Consider the following 16011-nt stretch of genomic DNA (forward strand, 5'->3'; position numbering starts at 1 on the left):
CTTACAGTACAGCAAGTTTGGCCAGCAACATGACTGGTTTAGACAACCAGACAGGTTTTAAACAAATCCCCTGTTTAACCCAATTATCTAAACCTCTTATTTGGATGTGGAGCTGAAAGTGAACGCACCCAAAACGTCAGCTGTAATCATTTATTGTACTGCAGTAAGATTAGCACTACACAAGGAGTTGATTCTTAAAGACATAATAGACATTTGTACTTGAATGTCTTTGTTTTCACTTAAAAATTAATTTAATTAAAACTTAAACTATTGACTTGTTCAAACCTTACACATCTCATTACTTGTGAGGTTGCCACGTACACTTTGTTGTAAAGCTGACAAGCAAAGTTGCCCTCACCATTTTTTGCAATCCAGTAAAATCTTCCTTTCTGGCATTATTGCTATAATTGTACCTCTGAAATATATGTTAGCATGTCTACTGGGGTGGTAAAAGTTTTAAAAAGGCAAACATAACATTTAAAGTTTGATTTTGTAGTCTGTGTGCCTGTGCCAATTAAAGCCACACAAAAATAGGACATCACATAAATAGCCACAAAACAGTGCAGTTGACCAGGTCTTAAAGTGGTGTCATTGCAAATCCTGGTCATCCACCAAAAACTGCACTTGATTCTTACCACCTCTCATCCTTGTCTCTCCTATGACTTTGTGATATCAAGTATGCAAAGCCTTTGCCATGTACTGTCATGTCAAAAAAGTCACATGCAACATTTATCTCCCATTGCAACTGGAGAAAAATAGTTTCATTGTGCAGCTTAAATTCATGAAGCCAGTGTACCTCACACACTCCGTCAATGCAGATGTCTCCTTTGAGGTCAGAACAGGAGGTGCCATCTTTGACCTTGCTGGACATGGCAAAGAAGAAGTCAAAGTCCTCTGCAATGCAGTACAGCTTACAGATGTCTTCATCTGCAAAGAAAACATACACATACATACTGTGAAAATGGTATTAACAAAAGATAGCATCAGAAAAATCTGCAGGTTGTAGGGGGAATGCTGATCCACTCATGTTCTTCTATGACTTGGTATATTTGAAGTTACAGTAGCTACTGCAACCTGTTACACATACAGTATGTGCAGCTCCTGCTGAATTGGAAAAGATAGGAACTGACAATGAATGCACCCAGGGGTATTCATGTGGGGCTACAGGTTTATTTTGTAGTTCAGATCAGTTATCACAGACAAGTCTCTACAGCCGCCTTTGATTAAAATAAATGACGGTGAAGGTGACTTGGCCCAAGGTCCTAGAAGGCAGTTCAGAATCTGTTCCTCTCTACATCACCCAACATTCATCAACAGCTTAAACAGGCCTGGGACGACGGCCAAACGCTGCTCTCCTTCACTTCACTCTCTCTCTCTCCCTTGCTCTATGTAACAAAGCTGGCCCGCAGGCTTCCTTTTTAAATCTATCCCCACTGTGTCAGAGGGTGCAGGTGGCTACATGTCTCCCATGCATATTACACGGAGTGATAGTTTCCTCCAGCTTTTTGGCCGTAATCACTGCAGCAGTAAATAGAGGTTGGCATTACAGAAACATTTTATAAAAGAGATTAGAACTAGTAGAGTGCATCAGGGTGTAGAATATAAAAGATCAGCAGAATTAAGACAAGAAAAAGCTTGCCCTGAGCAATCTGCAATTCTAAGTTTATTTAGTGGTGTTGTGTTGTGCTTGAACAATTACATTTATTTTCTTGTGCATTATGTGCCAAGAATACATTAAATCATGGGATGTCTTCATAATCCTCAGGAAACACTGAGTGATTTAAAGATAGAAAATCTCTTAATTCACACAAAGAAACTCTCACAGAAGGATGTAAGGAAAAAAATATTCTTGATCTTCTACATTTGTTGACAAAGGAACCATGTTAAGTGAATCTTCACTCACTGTGACCTTATCTAAGAATTTTCCCACAGTTTCTACAGTCCTCCACAGAGCAACGTAGACATCCTCAACTCAAATGTGCCAGGACTGAACAAATTCTTTACATGTTGAGTCTAATTAACTGATCACCTTACCGTCCACTTTGGTGTAGGGCTTCCACTTGTAGTACCAGCCCCGGAAGGGCTTGCTGTTGTACTCAGCACATTGCTGGGCCCTGAAGTCCACTGCATTGAGGGGGCACGGCCGGTTATTACACAGTTGGTTGAGACGGCTGGAGCCTGAGCAAAATTTACCATTGTTCTGAGGCCTGGATGGATGAGAAAGAAGGAGAGAGGGGACAAGTCAGATGAGTTTGTTTTATTACCACTGGATTGTTACCAATGTGTCAGTAACATAATGCATATCACTATAAGTAGAGAACTAAACCAAGTGCTCTAATGTAAGTTTATTTCACAAAAGGGATGAAGCCAGCTGATTAGAGGACAAGACCAAATTGTGCATGTGCTGTTTGTTTTTGCTCTGCACTCATTAGCAACCATTCAATGAAATACACCTGTACATGTTCTAATATCCAGATATTTTGGAAAATACACTTATTTAGTGTATTTAGCAGGAATTTAAATGTCAATACCACTCTCATATCTGTCCATTAAACATGAAGCTACAGCAAGTAGCTGGGTAGCTTAACTTGGCATAAAGACTGCAAACAGGCAGAAACAGCTAGCCTGGCTCTTGCTGGAGTCTGGTAGCCTAACAACCTCACGGTGAAGACCACCTTTTTACACTTTGATTTTTCTACATATTAAACAAAGATTGAATGTTGAAAGAGTTGCAAGTGAGCTTGAAAGGTGCTGGTAGGCAGATTTGTTACTTTTGGACAGAGCCCCAACTAGCTTTTTCCCCCTCTTTCTAGTCTTTCTGCTAAGCTAAGCTAACTGGGTGCTGTAGCTTATTGAACAGGCAGACATGAGAGTCGTATCAATCTTCTCATCTAACTCTCAGCAAGACAGTGAAATGGCATATTTCCCTAAAATAAAAAGGCAACTTTGTACCTTGGTATCCCCAAATCAGTGTGGCTGTTGAACCGAGGTTAAGCCTGTTGGAAAACAGTCAAATCTAAGACGTCATCATTTAACCAACCAAAAGGTTTTGTTTACCTCAAAACTTGTGTCAATATACTGTTAACCCTGATCAAAGTGTAAAAAGTTTTACAAGTTTTGGATCAACAGGATTAAGCTCATGTAGATGCTGTGCCATGTCAGATGTTTTCCTGCCATGCTAAATCAACACTTCTTTAACCACACAAGAATATAGTGTACAGAACATAAACAGGTAATGGAGGTTTAATATTCCATTAAAATAATGAAAGCAATCACCACTTGCTAGAAAAGAGTCAAGTAGGGTCTTGACATGTAGTGAGCATTAGGATGCCATGTCAGACTTCCCATGCCTTTTAAACTCATGCCAGGAATTCCAGCACAACCACCTACAGAGAAAATTGAGTTTAGCTATTTACACCATTAACCAAAAGTGGCTTGCACACACACATAGACACACACAGAGAGAGACTGAGGAACCATGCTGATGAAGCATGTCTAATAAAAACAATTCACTAAGTGTTACTATGTAATGAAATCCTTGGGCAAGGGAACTGAAAAAGTCCCTAATAGAAACAGTAAACACCAGGAGAACAATGCAACCAGAGGCATATGTCTTTTGAATTTGCTTCACCAGTGCAACAATATTGAAAATGTCTGCATGAAATGAATGTCAGCAACAATCAGAACTAATTCACTGCATTTTCCTTAAACTCTAACCGTTCACCTCCTCCATTCAGACCTGGACTCAATCAAACAGTGACTGAGCTGCCAGGAGTGATGGAGCTCCATTCAAGGTGTGTGTGTGTATGTGTGTAAATCTGCTCTGTGCCGATCTTGCTTCCCTCAGTAGGGGGGGGTGGATTTGGCGCAGGTTTTCATAGGCCTGATCCTATTAAGACTTAGCAGTAGACAAACGCGGCCCATATGGTAATGTGCTTACGGCGGGCCAGCAGGGGACTACACCGTATACTCTGTCAGTCAAGGCTTTCTGATCAGAGGCAAGCATTGAAGAGGGGCAGTTTTTACTCCAGAATGGAGCTGAATGCACTTGATGGATTATGGTGGAGTGGGCTGTCTGAAGAGGCTCTCCCTGAGTTTCACAACACTTGAGGTTTCTCTACCTCTTTTCTTCATTGTCCTCCATTCCCCTCTCCTCTCATCTCCCTAGATCATCCAGATCATCGCAACTGTAAATCTACTTCCAAAACAAGACAGAAACCAGATATGACAAGTTTTCGGTTTGTGTTTCAGTTATTCCCCTTCTGTCTGTGCACCCAACTCCAACACAGCCCTAAAGATCCTTAAGGTTGCTTAAATGTCCCAGAAGCCTGGTAAATCTGCCTGGAGACAGAAGCTGAGACTGACCTCCTTTAGGTCAGAGGTCACCATGTCTAGTCTTTTCTTCTTCTTGAGTCACCTGTTGTTTCCCTGCCCCTCTCTCTGTATTTCACACACATGCAAATAGATCCACATTCTGCTGCTGTGCTACGGGCCTAACCCCTGTAAAACACCTTTACAAGTCTACTGGGAGACTCCTCCAAACAAGGGTCTATCTAAGCACTATCAACCCCCATTCCCATTAAAATGAGTGTGTGACAAAATGTACACCATACAAAACCAGGTCAAGATCGTGAACCTAATCTCCCAGGCTTGTTGGTGAGGATTAGGTTGACTGTGTTTGATCTGGCAGGTGGTCTACGGGGAATGGAGGAGCAAGGAGGGAGGTGGAGGGAGGGGAAAGGGGAGAAGATTCATTTTCCGTCTTGGAGCAACTCCTAGAAAGGAAGGCTTTAACCGGCTGATCCAATAGACTTCTTTTACTAGGCTGAGCAAGAGATACATGCTTGAGTCATAAAATGGATGGGTTTTTGCGGAATCAAATGAATGATTTTTAAGACTTCTCCTGCTGAGTGATGATTTTGTAGCAGAACAGAGGTGAAAATGTTCAAGAAGCTGTTAGATCTATAAGCTCGGATTCCAAACAACATGGGATTTTAACAGATTTTGTCTAAAATTGGAGTTGGTATGTCTATTTGAGTTTACAATCATTACAAGAAGAAGAGAACATTGCAACAAGACAATTCAGCCACACAAAGTAATCGTTACACATGCACTACAACAAATTAAGTAGAACTTGCTGATATTTAGAGAATGAGTGTCTCTAACTTCAGTTTGTTTTGCAGTTCATTTCAGAAGTAAGGAGCATAGTTGGTATGTGAAATATTTGAAGCTAACCTATGTTGTTATGGTTGTTTTACTTTGAACTCACTTGAGGTTGTCAAGCATCTCAGCAACTTCAGTAGCGTGGTCTGGAAGATGAAAGTACACGTATGCTGATGCCTTCTAGATTTACATGATAAACATACAGAATTTCTCAGTATTTCAGTGTAGATATAATAGTGGATTGAATAATGGTGTTCCTGTTTTGAAAGGCGAAACAAACTCTGTTCCAGTTAAGACTACAATTTGAATCTTAGTTTTTGAGAAAGATGTTTGACGTACGTTTTGTAGGACCATCTACTGTCAAACCAAATTTACTTAAAAGTACATAAAAGTACTTAAACCTGCGGAACTTTGGTCTCCCCCTTCGGGCAGTGAGAGTAAATAGTTAAATCGTCAAGTTAGCAGAGGGCTAAACCGGAAGTTAGCTGGCTCTTATTATGCGCATGCTCTAAGGGTGCCCTTCAGCTCCGGCAAACCAATCATTGCTGGTTGACATAAAATGCATTACTACTGGTGTGCCAGCGAGGGAACGTGACATGGACACCAGATTTATAAACTTTTTATACTGTGAAATACAGAGAAATTTATCTGGTGGTGATAGGCTCAATTAGCATTGAGTGAACTCATTTGGCAAGGGCTTGAATGTAACAGACGTTCATTTATATGTAAATGAGTCCCACGCTCCAGCTTTAAAATACTACTACTAATCAAAAGCAGACAGTAACCTAGAGAAGGTCTAGTTTGCTGTAGAGCCGATGGCATACCAGATGGTATTGTCAGCAATGTACAATTTTTAGTTGGCAGTTGGACTGAAGCAGATATTATCTATGTATAGAGTAAAAAGCAGGGGGCCTAAAATTGTTCCTTGTGGTACACCTTTATCAAATATCTGGGGAGCAGCTTATTTAACAAAGCATTGTGATCAACATTATCAAAAGGTTGGACAGGTCTACAAAGAGTGCTGCACTTACTTTTTATCAAGCGAGTTAACAATGTCATCTACAACAGCAGTTGAAGCAGTTGGACATGTTGCAAGTTGGACATAAAAATCTATAAATTCAGTTTAGAATCTATAAATGTGAAAATTTACAGAAGGTGTCAGTGATATGTCAAGAGATTTGAGGAGGACGCCCCTCAGACAGTCCAGTTTGGGGGTGTGGATGACATTAGAGACAAGCAATCAGATTCGGGCTAATCCATTTTGTTCTGCTCAGATTAGGAGCAGAGGGGCCCTGCCAAAATAATCTCAGCGATTACCGGGGACAGTCACACACAAACGCACTCTGAATCTCATGAGTCATGGAGTACAACGTGACTCGGGGGTATGCAGCTAGGATTAAGTCAAAGTGTGTATGAGAGGGTACAGAAGCAAGTGAGTATTGGGGTGGAGGGGTTGAGGATGGTGATGGAGATGAGAAGGTGCCCTAAAACATGTAATATTTTTGTTTCCCATCAGATTAGTGACTGATCTGACAACACCTTTGCCCATTTTGATAATAATATCATGACTTGGCATTACTGAATATGATATTTAGCTCCTGCCATCTTTCCTTCTCTGTGTCCCACTGACCCCATAACTTACCGTTTAGCAGCATCAACCCATTTTTCAGAGACTGCTGCTATTAAGCGCTCTTTAGTGCCACAGGAATGATAAATGAACTTGACAGATAACCTGGTTTAAAGGGCTCTGTGGCCCTTTTTGGTCTGCCAGTCATGGTGTATAATGTGTATCATATGAGGGCTGGTCTGCCTCTGAAAACGTCTTTGATCCCTCAGAGGGATTAGGAGACGAGTCAGCTGTGACGGACAGAACAGCCACATCAGTGTCTGCCTTGCTGTTAAGTAAGCAGTGATGAGGCCAGTGGAGTGAGGCGAGCGATATAGTAGAAGTCTCTGAATATCTGAACTGACTCCTTAATGGAGTGGATGTGATGAAAAAAGGCATTATGAAACTAGAAAAGGCTTCATTTTCTGAAGAAAAATGTATGTGTGCTTGCAGCTGAAACTTCATAGAAGTCATAGTTGAAGTGTCAGTCGTAATACAATTACTAAAAGAAGTTCAGTTAAAGTTGAAGTTCTGAATGAAGCTGCAGTTCCTGTTTTGTGTGTAGGCACTGAATTAAGTTGACATGTCAATTTACATGTAAGCCCTGTGTAAAGCTGAAGTATCAGTTGAGGTGAAAGTGCTGAAAAGAGCTAAAGAATCAGTGAAAGGGTAGGTGATAAATTGACTTGGAAATGTCAGTCGAAGTGGAAATTAGTGCAAGTTTGGAAACTAAAAGACAAGGGTTTTTGGGGTAGTCACGCCAAGCCATGCCACAAGCAGTCGAGCTGTGCTGGCTCGCTACAAGTGTTTTTATACTGCATAGCATGGCTAGGTAAAATGGGTTGTTTAGAAAATGTAGAAATGTAGAAAATGCATTAAAGGATAGATTCACAAATTTTCAAGTCTGTCTTGAAACAATAGTCAGGTGCCCAATTGAACACGTTTTTCTTGCTGTAATCATTCCTCCTGTTCATACAAGAGATCCCTTCATAATGTGTTTACGATGTAAGAGATGGGGGACAAAATCCACAGTCCTCCTAAAAGAGTAACTGTGGAAGATATCCACTTTATTTGTATAACTCAGACTGGATATGACTTGCAAATATGATCTAACCTCCTATGACTAATTCATAAATGATGGCAATCATTAATAGTACAGTGTTCAATACAAACCAATCAGTATATCCTTAGTGATGAATTTTGAGGTCTGTGCACCAATGAAGATGGTGCACTGGCCTGGGATATTATCCATTAGTCATGATCTTGCTGGAAACTATATGTGTGAGTGTGTGTGCTCATGCATAAATATGTGTTTCATGTAGCAATGCTGTTGCTGCCAAGTACAACATTCCTTTAATTGTCGTCCTGACATAAGGTGATCCTTTAGAGATCTACTAAGTGAAAATGTTGTCTACAGACAATATAAACTGTGCTAAACATTAGCTGACAAGAAGAAGTGACATCTAGCCCAGGAATAAATTCCTCCAAAATTGTATTTTGGTAAATATCAAGCATGCTTAAAATTCATTTGACAGCTGGCTAGAAACACAGCAAGGAAAAACATTAGAGGTGCTAGGAATCTGTGTTGACTTATGTTTTTCTGTTCACAGGACGTGGCTTGCACAAGTGAAAATAAAAACACTGCTAATTGGTTCCACCATCCCCATCATGACTGTTCCTGTATTACAGTATGGAAAAAGTTCAAAAACCCACTCCTCAAGGAGACGTAGCAACCTAAACATAATGAAACCCTTAACAACAACAAAATTTATTTCATACAACTATAAAATAATGTCAGTGTTCATCATCTGTAATGTAATTTAGGGAAAAAAAATGCTGAAATCAGTCCGTGGACTACACATACTGCGCAGTAAATGCAGGAGAGAGGCTGAAATGGCATGAATGATGAGGAAACTAATCCTTCCTCTAAATATCCCACTGCAGACATCCTGTATCCAAATTTAAAGTGCTGGTGTTGTGGGAACTGCCTAACTAACTGCAGGCCAAGACAATCAATAAAGTGATTGCAACATAGTGACAGAACAGCAATAATAAATCCAGATATCTATTGTATGTGAGAGAAATAAAGGCCTAAAAACATCTAATAAATCTCCCAAGTGTTCTGGGGAATAACAACGAGGGATTGTATGTCTGTTATGAAATGCTGAATTAAAACTGGGAATCTCTCACGTGCGTGTAATGACATGCACAGAGCACTCTGCTAACAAAGAGATATGCACTGTGGGATGTGGGTCTGCAGAATTATGTAGAATTATGTTTGTGTGAGTGAGCAGCAATGGGGGACGTTTGCTGACTGTCTTGGCGGCTTTCAGAGAAAAGAGCATGCTATTAGGAGGTTTTCCTCGTCTGGAGCATGGGGAGAGATAGTCTGTCTGTCTGGACTGTCAGCCTGACTGATGAGAGCGGTTATCTGTGTGTGTGTGCGTGTGTGTTAGTGTGTGTGTGTGTGTGTGTGTGTGTGTGTGCATGTACAGTATGTGTGTGCAAGTCTATGCTGCTGACAGCTACCTGGCAGACAGCGCTTTCAGGTGTTCAGAAAGGAAGGATTTTGGGAAATGATGCCTTCAAGAACTGCTTTCTGGCCCAAACTGCAACTTAAGTTTTTATTGTAGAAGCAGCCACATGACAACATGAATCACTTTGTCATGTGTTTGGCTAGTTAATATTTTTAATAGCATCAAAAAAGAGGAGATGAATTAGATTAATAGAAGATTATGTGTATGCAAGTGTGCATACCTCGGGCTGGTACAGGTGCGCTCCCTGTACATGACCCCTCCTCCACAGGTTCTGGAGCAGTCGGACCACTGGGACCAGGCTGACCACTGGCCATGGACTGCCCTGGGACCATGCTCCCCATATTTAACACACTGACCCCTCCGACACCACTGGAGGAATGAGAGAAAGGTAGAAATGAAACAGGAGAAGAGAAAAAGACACACATAAATAGCTTTCTTATCAATACTTGAGCTTCGGCCCGGGCGTCTTGCCTGAGTTTTCTGGTTTGGACAAACGCCCAGCACCACACCTGGACACCCAGACTCTCTAGCTAAAGCCAAAAAACACATGCACACACACACACACACAAATACACTGTGCACCACACCCGAGCCAATCCAAGCCAAGCCCTGCACTCACACACATCACCACCTCTCTCGGTCTAAATATCATCTTTCGATATGTGAAGAGGTGCAGCTGTTCTGTGTCCAGCTGGGAGAGTTAACAGAGCGCAGTGCTTCTGCAGGTACGTGCATGCACAAGCGGCAAGGATGGATACTTTATTAAGTATTTATTGATTCTACTGTAGTGCTTTGAATTAAATAAGTGGCCAGTTACTGTAATATAATCTAGTTTGTGGTGTCTTCTCTGGATTTTAAAGTTGCAAGGTTTACTTTGGCTCGGGAAAGTGACAATATGTCAACTTAAAGGGTAATTCCAGTTTATTACAACTTGGGTCTTATATTCGTAGACATTATTTCTATCAGTTATGAAAATATTTGACTCACAAAAGTAAAAGATCTGGGAACACGGCAATATCTACGTAAAAAAAAAACGCAGGGCAAGAAACGAGCTGTCAGACGACGAGACAGGTTGTAAACATGCTAACAGTTTAGCCAGATTATCTAAACCAAATGTCAGTAATAGTCCCTCATTGCACAAGAAACTGTAAAACTATAGCAGGTATGGTGGGTCAAAGTTAAAGCATGGAGTCGATCTGTAAACTGTGATGGATGGTTACAATGAACAGTTTGGGTAATAATTTTAAAGTCTGTCCTCCTGTGGTTTGTTTTCTTACTGCTCGTGTTTCTTGCCCACTCAGACTTCTTTTTAACCATATCATGCATCCAAATAAGACACTGTTAGGCTCATATTTGTCCATTTGTCACTAATTTTAAAATGTATGCATGGTGTCTAATTAGTGCATCAAAGAGTGGAAGTGTCAGTCAGCAGGATGAGGGACTGGTTGCTGCTATTTCACAGGAACAAGAAGACCTTTCCTCACCATGTCAGGACCACAGCTGGTGCCTTCTGCAGCGGGCATGAACTTGGTCTCACACCGGTGACCTGTGCGGTGACACCACAGCGACTTGCAGATGTCCTGTCAAACAAGACACACACAAACCGACAGGCTGAGACGTCATATCATATCAGATATGATGTTTATTATTTTGCTTATGACCATGCACTGTTTCTCCACTCCTTCCTCTTCCCTGACCGACAGCACCTGCTTCTTGCCGAGACCACCATCACACTGCTCGATAAGCCCCTGATAACAGGCAAATAAGCTTCCCCACAAAGCCTCAGTGTCAAATCTAATCACTGTACTTCTTTAATGAAACGGGCTATAATTGTATGTGTCATCTGACCCAACAAAACAGAGACAGAGCGAGCGAGTGAGCACAGAGGGAGAGCCCGGGTCGAGAGACAGGCGGCAGAGTCTGGCAACCCGCCCAACTGCAATTGGCAAAGAGAGAGGAAGGAGGGAGGGTAAGAGCAGGAGAGACAGCTCCTGTGTGTGCGTGTGTGTGTGTGTGTGTGTGTGTGAATTTGAATCTTTGTCCTCATGCTGATCTACTTCTCTGACACCGAGCAGGTGGCTGACAGCCACACCAGCAGGCTGAAAATCATTCTACATGAGCCCATCAAGGACACAAAAAAAACATAAAGAAAAAGTGTGAAAGGCAGTCCTAAATCCACTGTTAATCAGCGTGTAGGTTAATTTACCACCCACTGACTTGCACACAAGTCTAAGAAATGCAGATGTAGTATTTGATCTTCTGTTAGGGAAACATAGCAGGGATTTAGAAAAGTCATGAATAGCCGTGATGATGTCATGTGCGCTAATCCGTCATATATACGATTTGGCAAAGTCGATTTCCCAGCAATTACAGCCTGCAGGGGGAGAGTGCATAGTATTTTAAACAGCATTTACATGTGAATCAACAGCAATGAATGCACCTAACATAAAGGCTTATATCAAGTCCACAAGGCTTTAGGGGGTGCAACTAAAGGAATGCATTTTAATGGAAGGTCAAATGTGGGGTGTTTGAGGTTATTTTGCAAAGATCATGCTAATTAATAAAGTGCCAGTTTAGCACGACATCATTAAAGCTGTAAAGCAGACAATTCCAGCCTCCTTATGACCCAGGTGCTCTGTCTCATTACTGGAGACTCATGTAGTTAGTCTTGGTTTAGGCAGAGGGACACATGAATAAACCTGATCTAGGATTGTTGGGGTCCATGAAGACCAACATGATTCAAGTGCTATAGATTGGATTCTCTGTACACAGCACAGAGTTAGTTTTAATGATCTAGTGTGGGAATGATCCTTCCTCTTTTCCTTATTCCTCTGCCTTTAGTGTCTTTGTTGGTTCATGTAACACCACTGCGTAGCCATTTTGGCCAGGATTCCCTTGAAAACAACTGAAAACCCATTTTCACTTACTAACCTCATGGGTCTTGGATGGATACGATTTCAATAAAGCAAAGAGTAAATGCGCCCAAGAAACAGACAGATTGAAAATGAAATGTTCAAACCACCTCAGGAGTTGATCTGAGATGCATTCTCGCCAGATGTTGGAAAGTTGTAAATGCATCTGTCTCTCTGAGAAGCATAAGTAATCCTTACTCCTCGAAAGTGTAAATAAGTCAGTAAGTTGCCTGTGGAAAAAGCCTCTACAGGGTCTTTCCTTGTGATGATAGCAGCTAAAATTACACTTAAGTTAGCTATCGTTCTCTCTGCCTCATTAAAGCGTCATGTGGAGTTAATCCAGATATGATACACTTGACATGACGTGTAAATGGCACTTCAGAGGCCATCCTGTTTAAATAAAGGAATTAAAATTAATAAAGGAAAATCATACTAAAAATGTACAGAGTGAATACCTTACCTTGACAAAATCAAGGCTGCACAGTTTGGCTTTGGAGCCAAACTGCCACTTGCACTGTGTGTCTGCATCGTACAGCTGCCCGGGAAGCTGTTCGGGGTATTTGTACTGACCAATCTGCTTGGGCTCATCCACCAGGCAGGATGCCTGGGCTGTACTGGTGAACACAGCAAACCACCCGCGTAAGTCAGGAACACAGCAACAACAACTGACTGGTAAATGTAAGTGTTTGTGCGTTTGTGTGTGATGATGAGGCCTACCCAAGGAAGCGGCTGAGGTACTGTCGACTGCAGGTAGACCAGGAGAAGACCCCATTGTTTCCAGCTAGAGTAGGAGACATAATGTTGCCCTCTGTTTTGCGACAAGGGTTCCCTTCCCCATCATGGATCATCCCAAAACTGGAGAAAAATGGACATAAGGTGATTTAAATGACTAAGATCTCTCACAACAAAACACAAAAACATTGACTGGCATGTAGTGTGAGTTCTTAATCATAATGATGTCATTGTTTATCCACCTTTTTATGTTACACTATCATCACTATCACACTAATCAAATGAAAATATAGCATGTTGCATTGAATCACAAAATCTCACTCTCCAAGGCCAACTACACAATGCTTGCTGATGCTCGTATTCTCTATTCATCACTGCGTCATATGTTTAGCAAGTACCTCTGTCCTAATTTGTCAGTGATTAACAGTTTCAGCCCTAAAGTCAACATGTTTCTGGGCATGCTTTCAGTGTAGTTGGCTAAATTCATTAGGATATTATGTCTTATAGATATTCTGATATATTATCACCCGGGTGAAGTAAGAAACAAATCACTTTGCCCCCAGTTTGTGTTGAAAGCAGTCCAGACAGACAGAAGAGTTTTACTGCAACATTAAATCTACAAATATCAAAAATAAACTGCCTCCTTTCTCAATGGAAACATATAAACACAAAGACAGAGCCATGTAGCCTGAGGCAGTTTCCATTATTCTCTCATAAAGTGTCATGGATTGGATGAAGTAGTGCTCTAACGTAATGCTCCTATTTCACTGTGTATTTGTTTCTTTAAATCAGACCACATTTATTTCATTTCATATATACTCATTACATCCACTCACAGCTCTAAGCCAATATAGTGACTGGTATGGTGCGTTGCTCTAAAATGACAAATTCAGACACAGTTTCACCTGTTTTAAGTCTACAGGTACAATTTCTGTCAATGTTTTTGTCAACTTTACAACTGTGGCGTACTGTGAGTGATGTGCTGTCTACAACAGTCGTGCACTAGCCCTTTAAACGTGAGTTATTAAGCTTGACATGATGCACTTTTTTGTGTAACATACTTGTGTCCAGACTCATGAGCAATGGTGAAAGCCAAACCCAGTCCTGTGTCCTCATTGATGGTACAACTCCTGTATTTACTGCACATGCCACTGATGGGAGCAAAACCTGCAGAGATAGACAAAGAAGGTGAGAGATAATGTGTTAGGTGTTATGGAATACTTGGTTATTAATAAAATAAACAAAGAGAACAAACAAAGATCAAACCTCAAATCCCTAACATAAAAATCACTTGTCTTTTTCTCCGTGTTGTATCTGAGCACATTCTTGCAGTTTAAATCTTGACAGATTTGGCGTGCAGTAAATGTCACATATGCACAATCGCGTGCATGCATGCTTGAAGGGGGATTTCACACCAGCTGCAAAGTGCTGCCTCACAAGCCCTTGCCGCCTTATCCTGAGATTGTTCCTCGACATTGATGGCTGGTTTAGCATACAACTGCTGATGGTGGACCTGACAGCGTTGGGAGAAAGATAACTGATACTAGATGTGGGATTTAACTGACAAGCTGATGAAAATATTCAGAAGTGGTCGCTGTTTTTTTTTTCATATTCTCTGGCAGCAGTCTCTCCCATTAGACCCGGAGAATAAGGACATGTTCAGCAGAAACATCAATATGTGGTTGATGTATGTGACTGTGACTTAAGGAGCCAGATGTTAAACTTTACAACACTGGCAGAATTTGGGTCAAACATGAAGTGTGAGTGTTGCTGCTCCAAAAACCTCAGCGCAAAATACTCAGCTCAGTTTAACATTGTCTTTGTCTCAGGTCTAAAACTTTTTACAGACACACAGATGTTACATACGGTCAATCAACAATTCTGCACTTCTAAAATAAATTCGAATGAAATAAAGTACTGCATTAATTATTGCGGATGCTTGACAAAAACTTGAATATATCTGTGGTATTTTCATCTTTATTTTAACTGAAAATCAAACTAAATCTAAAATGATAATGATATTAGCCAAAATTAGTTGGCTACTTTGTTGTTGTTCCAACTTCCTTTTGTTCCTATAAGTCTTCAGATTTATGCATAAGTTGAACATAAGCTCATTCTAAAGTCCAACACTGGTCACCATGGATATTCTGGGATATGTTTCTTGCTTAACATCTGTTACTTTGTTACTTTATTGTAGATTTTTCATCTTGTTTATTCAGACAAAGGTGTTTTTCACACAACTTTGAGTGGTATCTGTGGTGGGATACTTTTTTAATAAGTTCTCCCACAAAGTGACAGTTAATTAAGGGCCTAGTCACTGACTGCAAGCAGAGATAAGTAGTGGTCTAACTTTTTCTAACTCCACACCCCCAGATTTTCTCATCTTCAAACTTATTATCTTCAGCCAGAACCTGACTTAAGTGACATAACTTGAGCCAATTTATAAGATTTTATGCAGCTCCCTCTGGAGCCAAAAAAAGGCTTTATAAACAACTTTTTCACATATGTGGTAGTACTCAGCGTTTGATGTATAAAAATTGTGGAGTTCCCCTTTTATAGAGCTTATGATTCTCTTTCATAGAAACAGAGAACTCTAACTTTTAACTTCTGATGACATTTTAAATGAGCAACAGTAATTTTACATCTACTTCAGCGGACTAACTGTCTATGTGTAGGAGATTTTGGTTTCCATCACTGGTCAAAGCTGTATCCTAAAGGTATAGAGAATCAGACAGGGAGTCCTTGTGGCCTAATGGTGAAGACGTCCTTGGCTGCATGTCATACCACTTCTCTCCATGTTTCCTGTCTGCATCTGGACTGTCACAATCCAAAAAAAATCACATATGCTTGGATTTATGACACTGCAGTAACTAGTAAATGTCACTTTTGCTCACAGTGACAAATATTTGCCTTTCTGCACTTACAATCTCTTCTGCTTTCCCCTGTCAAACTTCATTCACTTTTTGTTGCAATATTTACACCCATACTGTCACCTCTACACCTACATGCCCAAAATGACGGCATTTATGTCATGCAAGGGGTAACCACTGGAGACAGCCCC

General features: G+C 40.9%; 1 protein-coding gene across 1 annotated transcript in view; it reads right to left on the minus strand.

Moving 5' to 3' along the window:
* The window catches only part of adamts18 (ADAM metallopeptidase with thrombospondin type 1 motif, 18), a 60597-nt gene that overhangs the window by 24668 nt on the left and 19918 nt on the right, over positions 1 to 16011 (minus strand). Inside the window, exons 8-14 of the mRNA XM_042416634.1 lie at positions 14012 to 14117; positions 12936 to 13073; positions 12679 to 12832; positions 10791 to 10886; positions 9527 to 9675; positions 2035 to 2207; positions 797 to 927 (exon numbers count right to left, since the gene is read on the minus strand). Coding sequence (XP_042272568.1) covers positions 797 to 927; positions 2035 to 2207; positions 9527 to 9675; positions 10791 to 10886; positions 12679 to 12832; positions 12936 to 13073; positions 14012 to 14117 — 947 coding nt within the window. The remainder of the gene's footprint in view (positions 1 to 796; positions 928 to 2034; positions 2208 to 9526; positions 9676 to 10790; positions 10887 to 12678; positions 12833 to 12935; positions 13074 to 14011; positions 14118 to 16011) is intronic.

The sequence above is a fragment of the Thunnus maccoyii genome, chromosome 1, assembly GCF_910596095.1.
Source record: "Thunnus maccoyii chromosome 1, fThuMac1.1, whole genome shotgun sequence".
Taxonomy (NCBI): Eukaryota; Metazoa; Chordata; class Actinopteri; order Scombriformes; family Scombridae; genus Thunnus; species Thunnus maccoyii.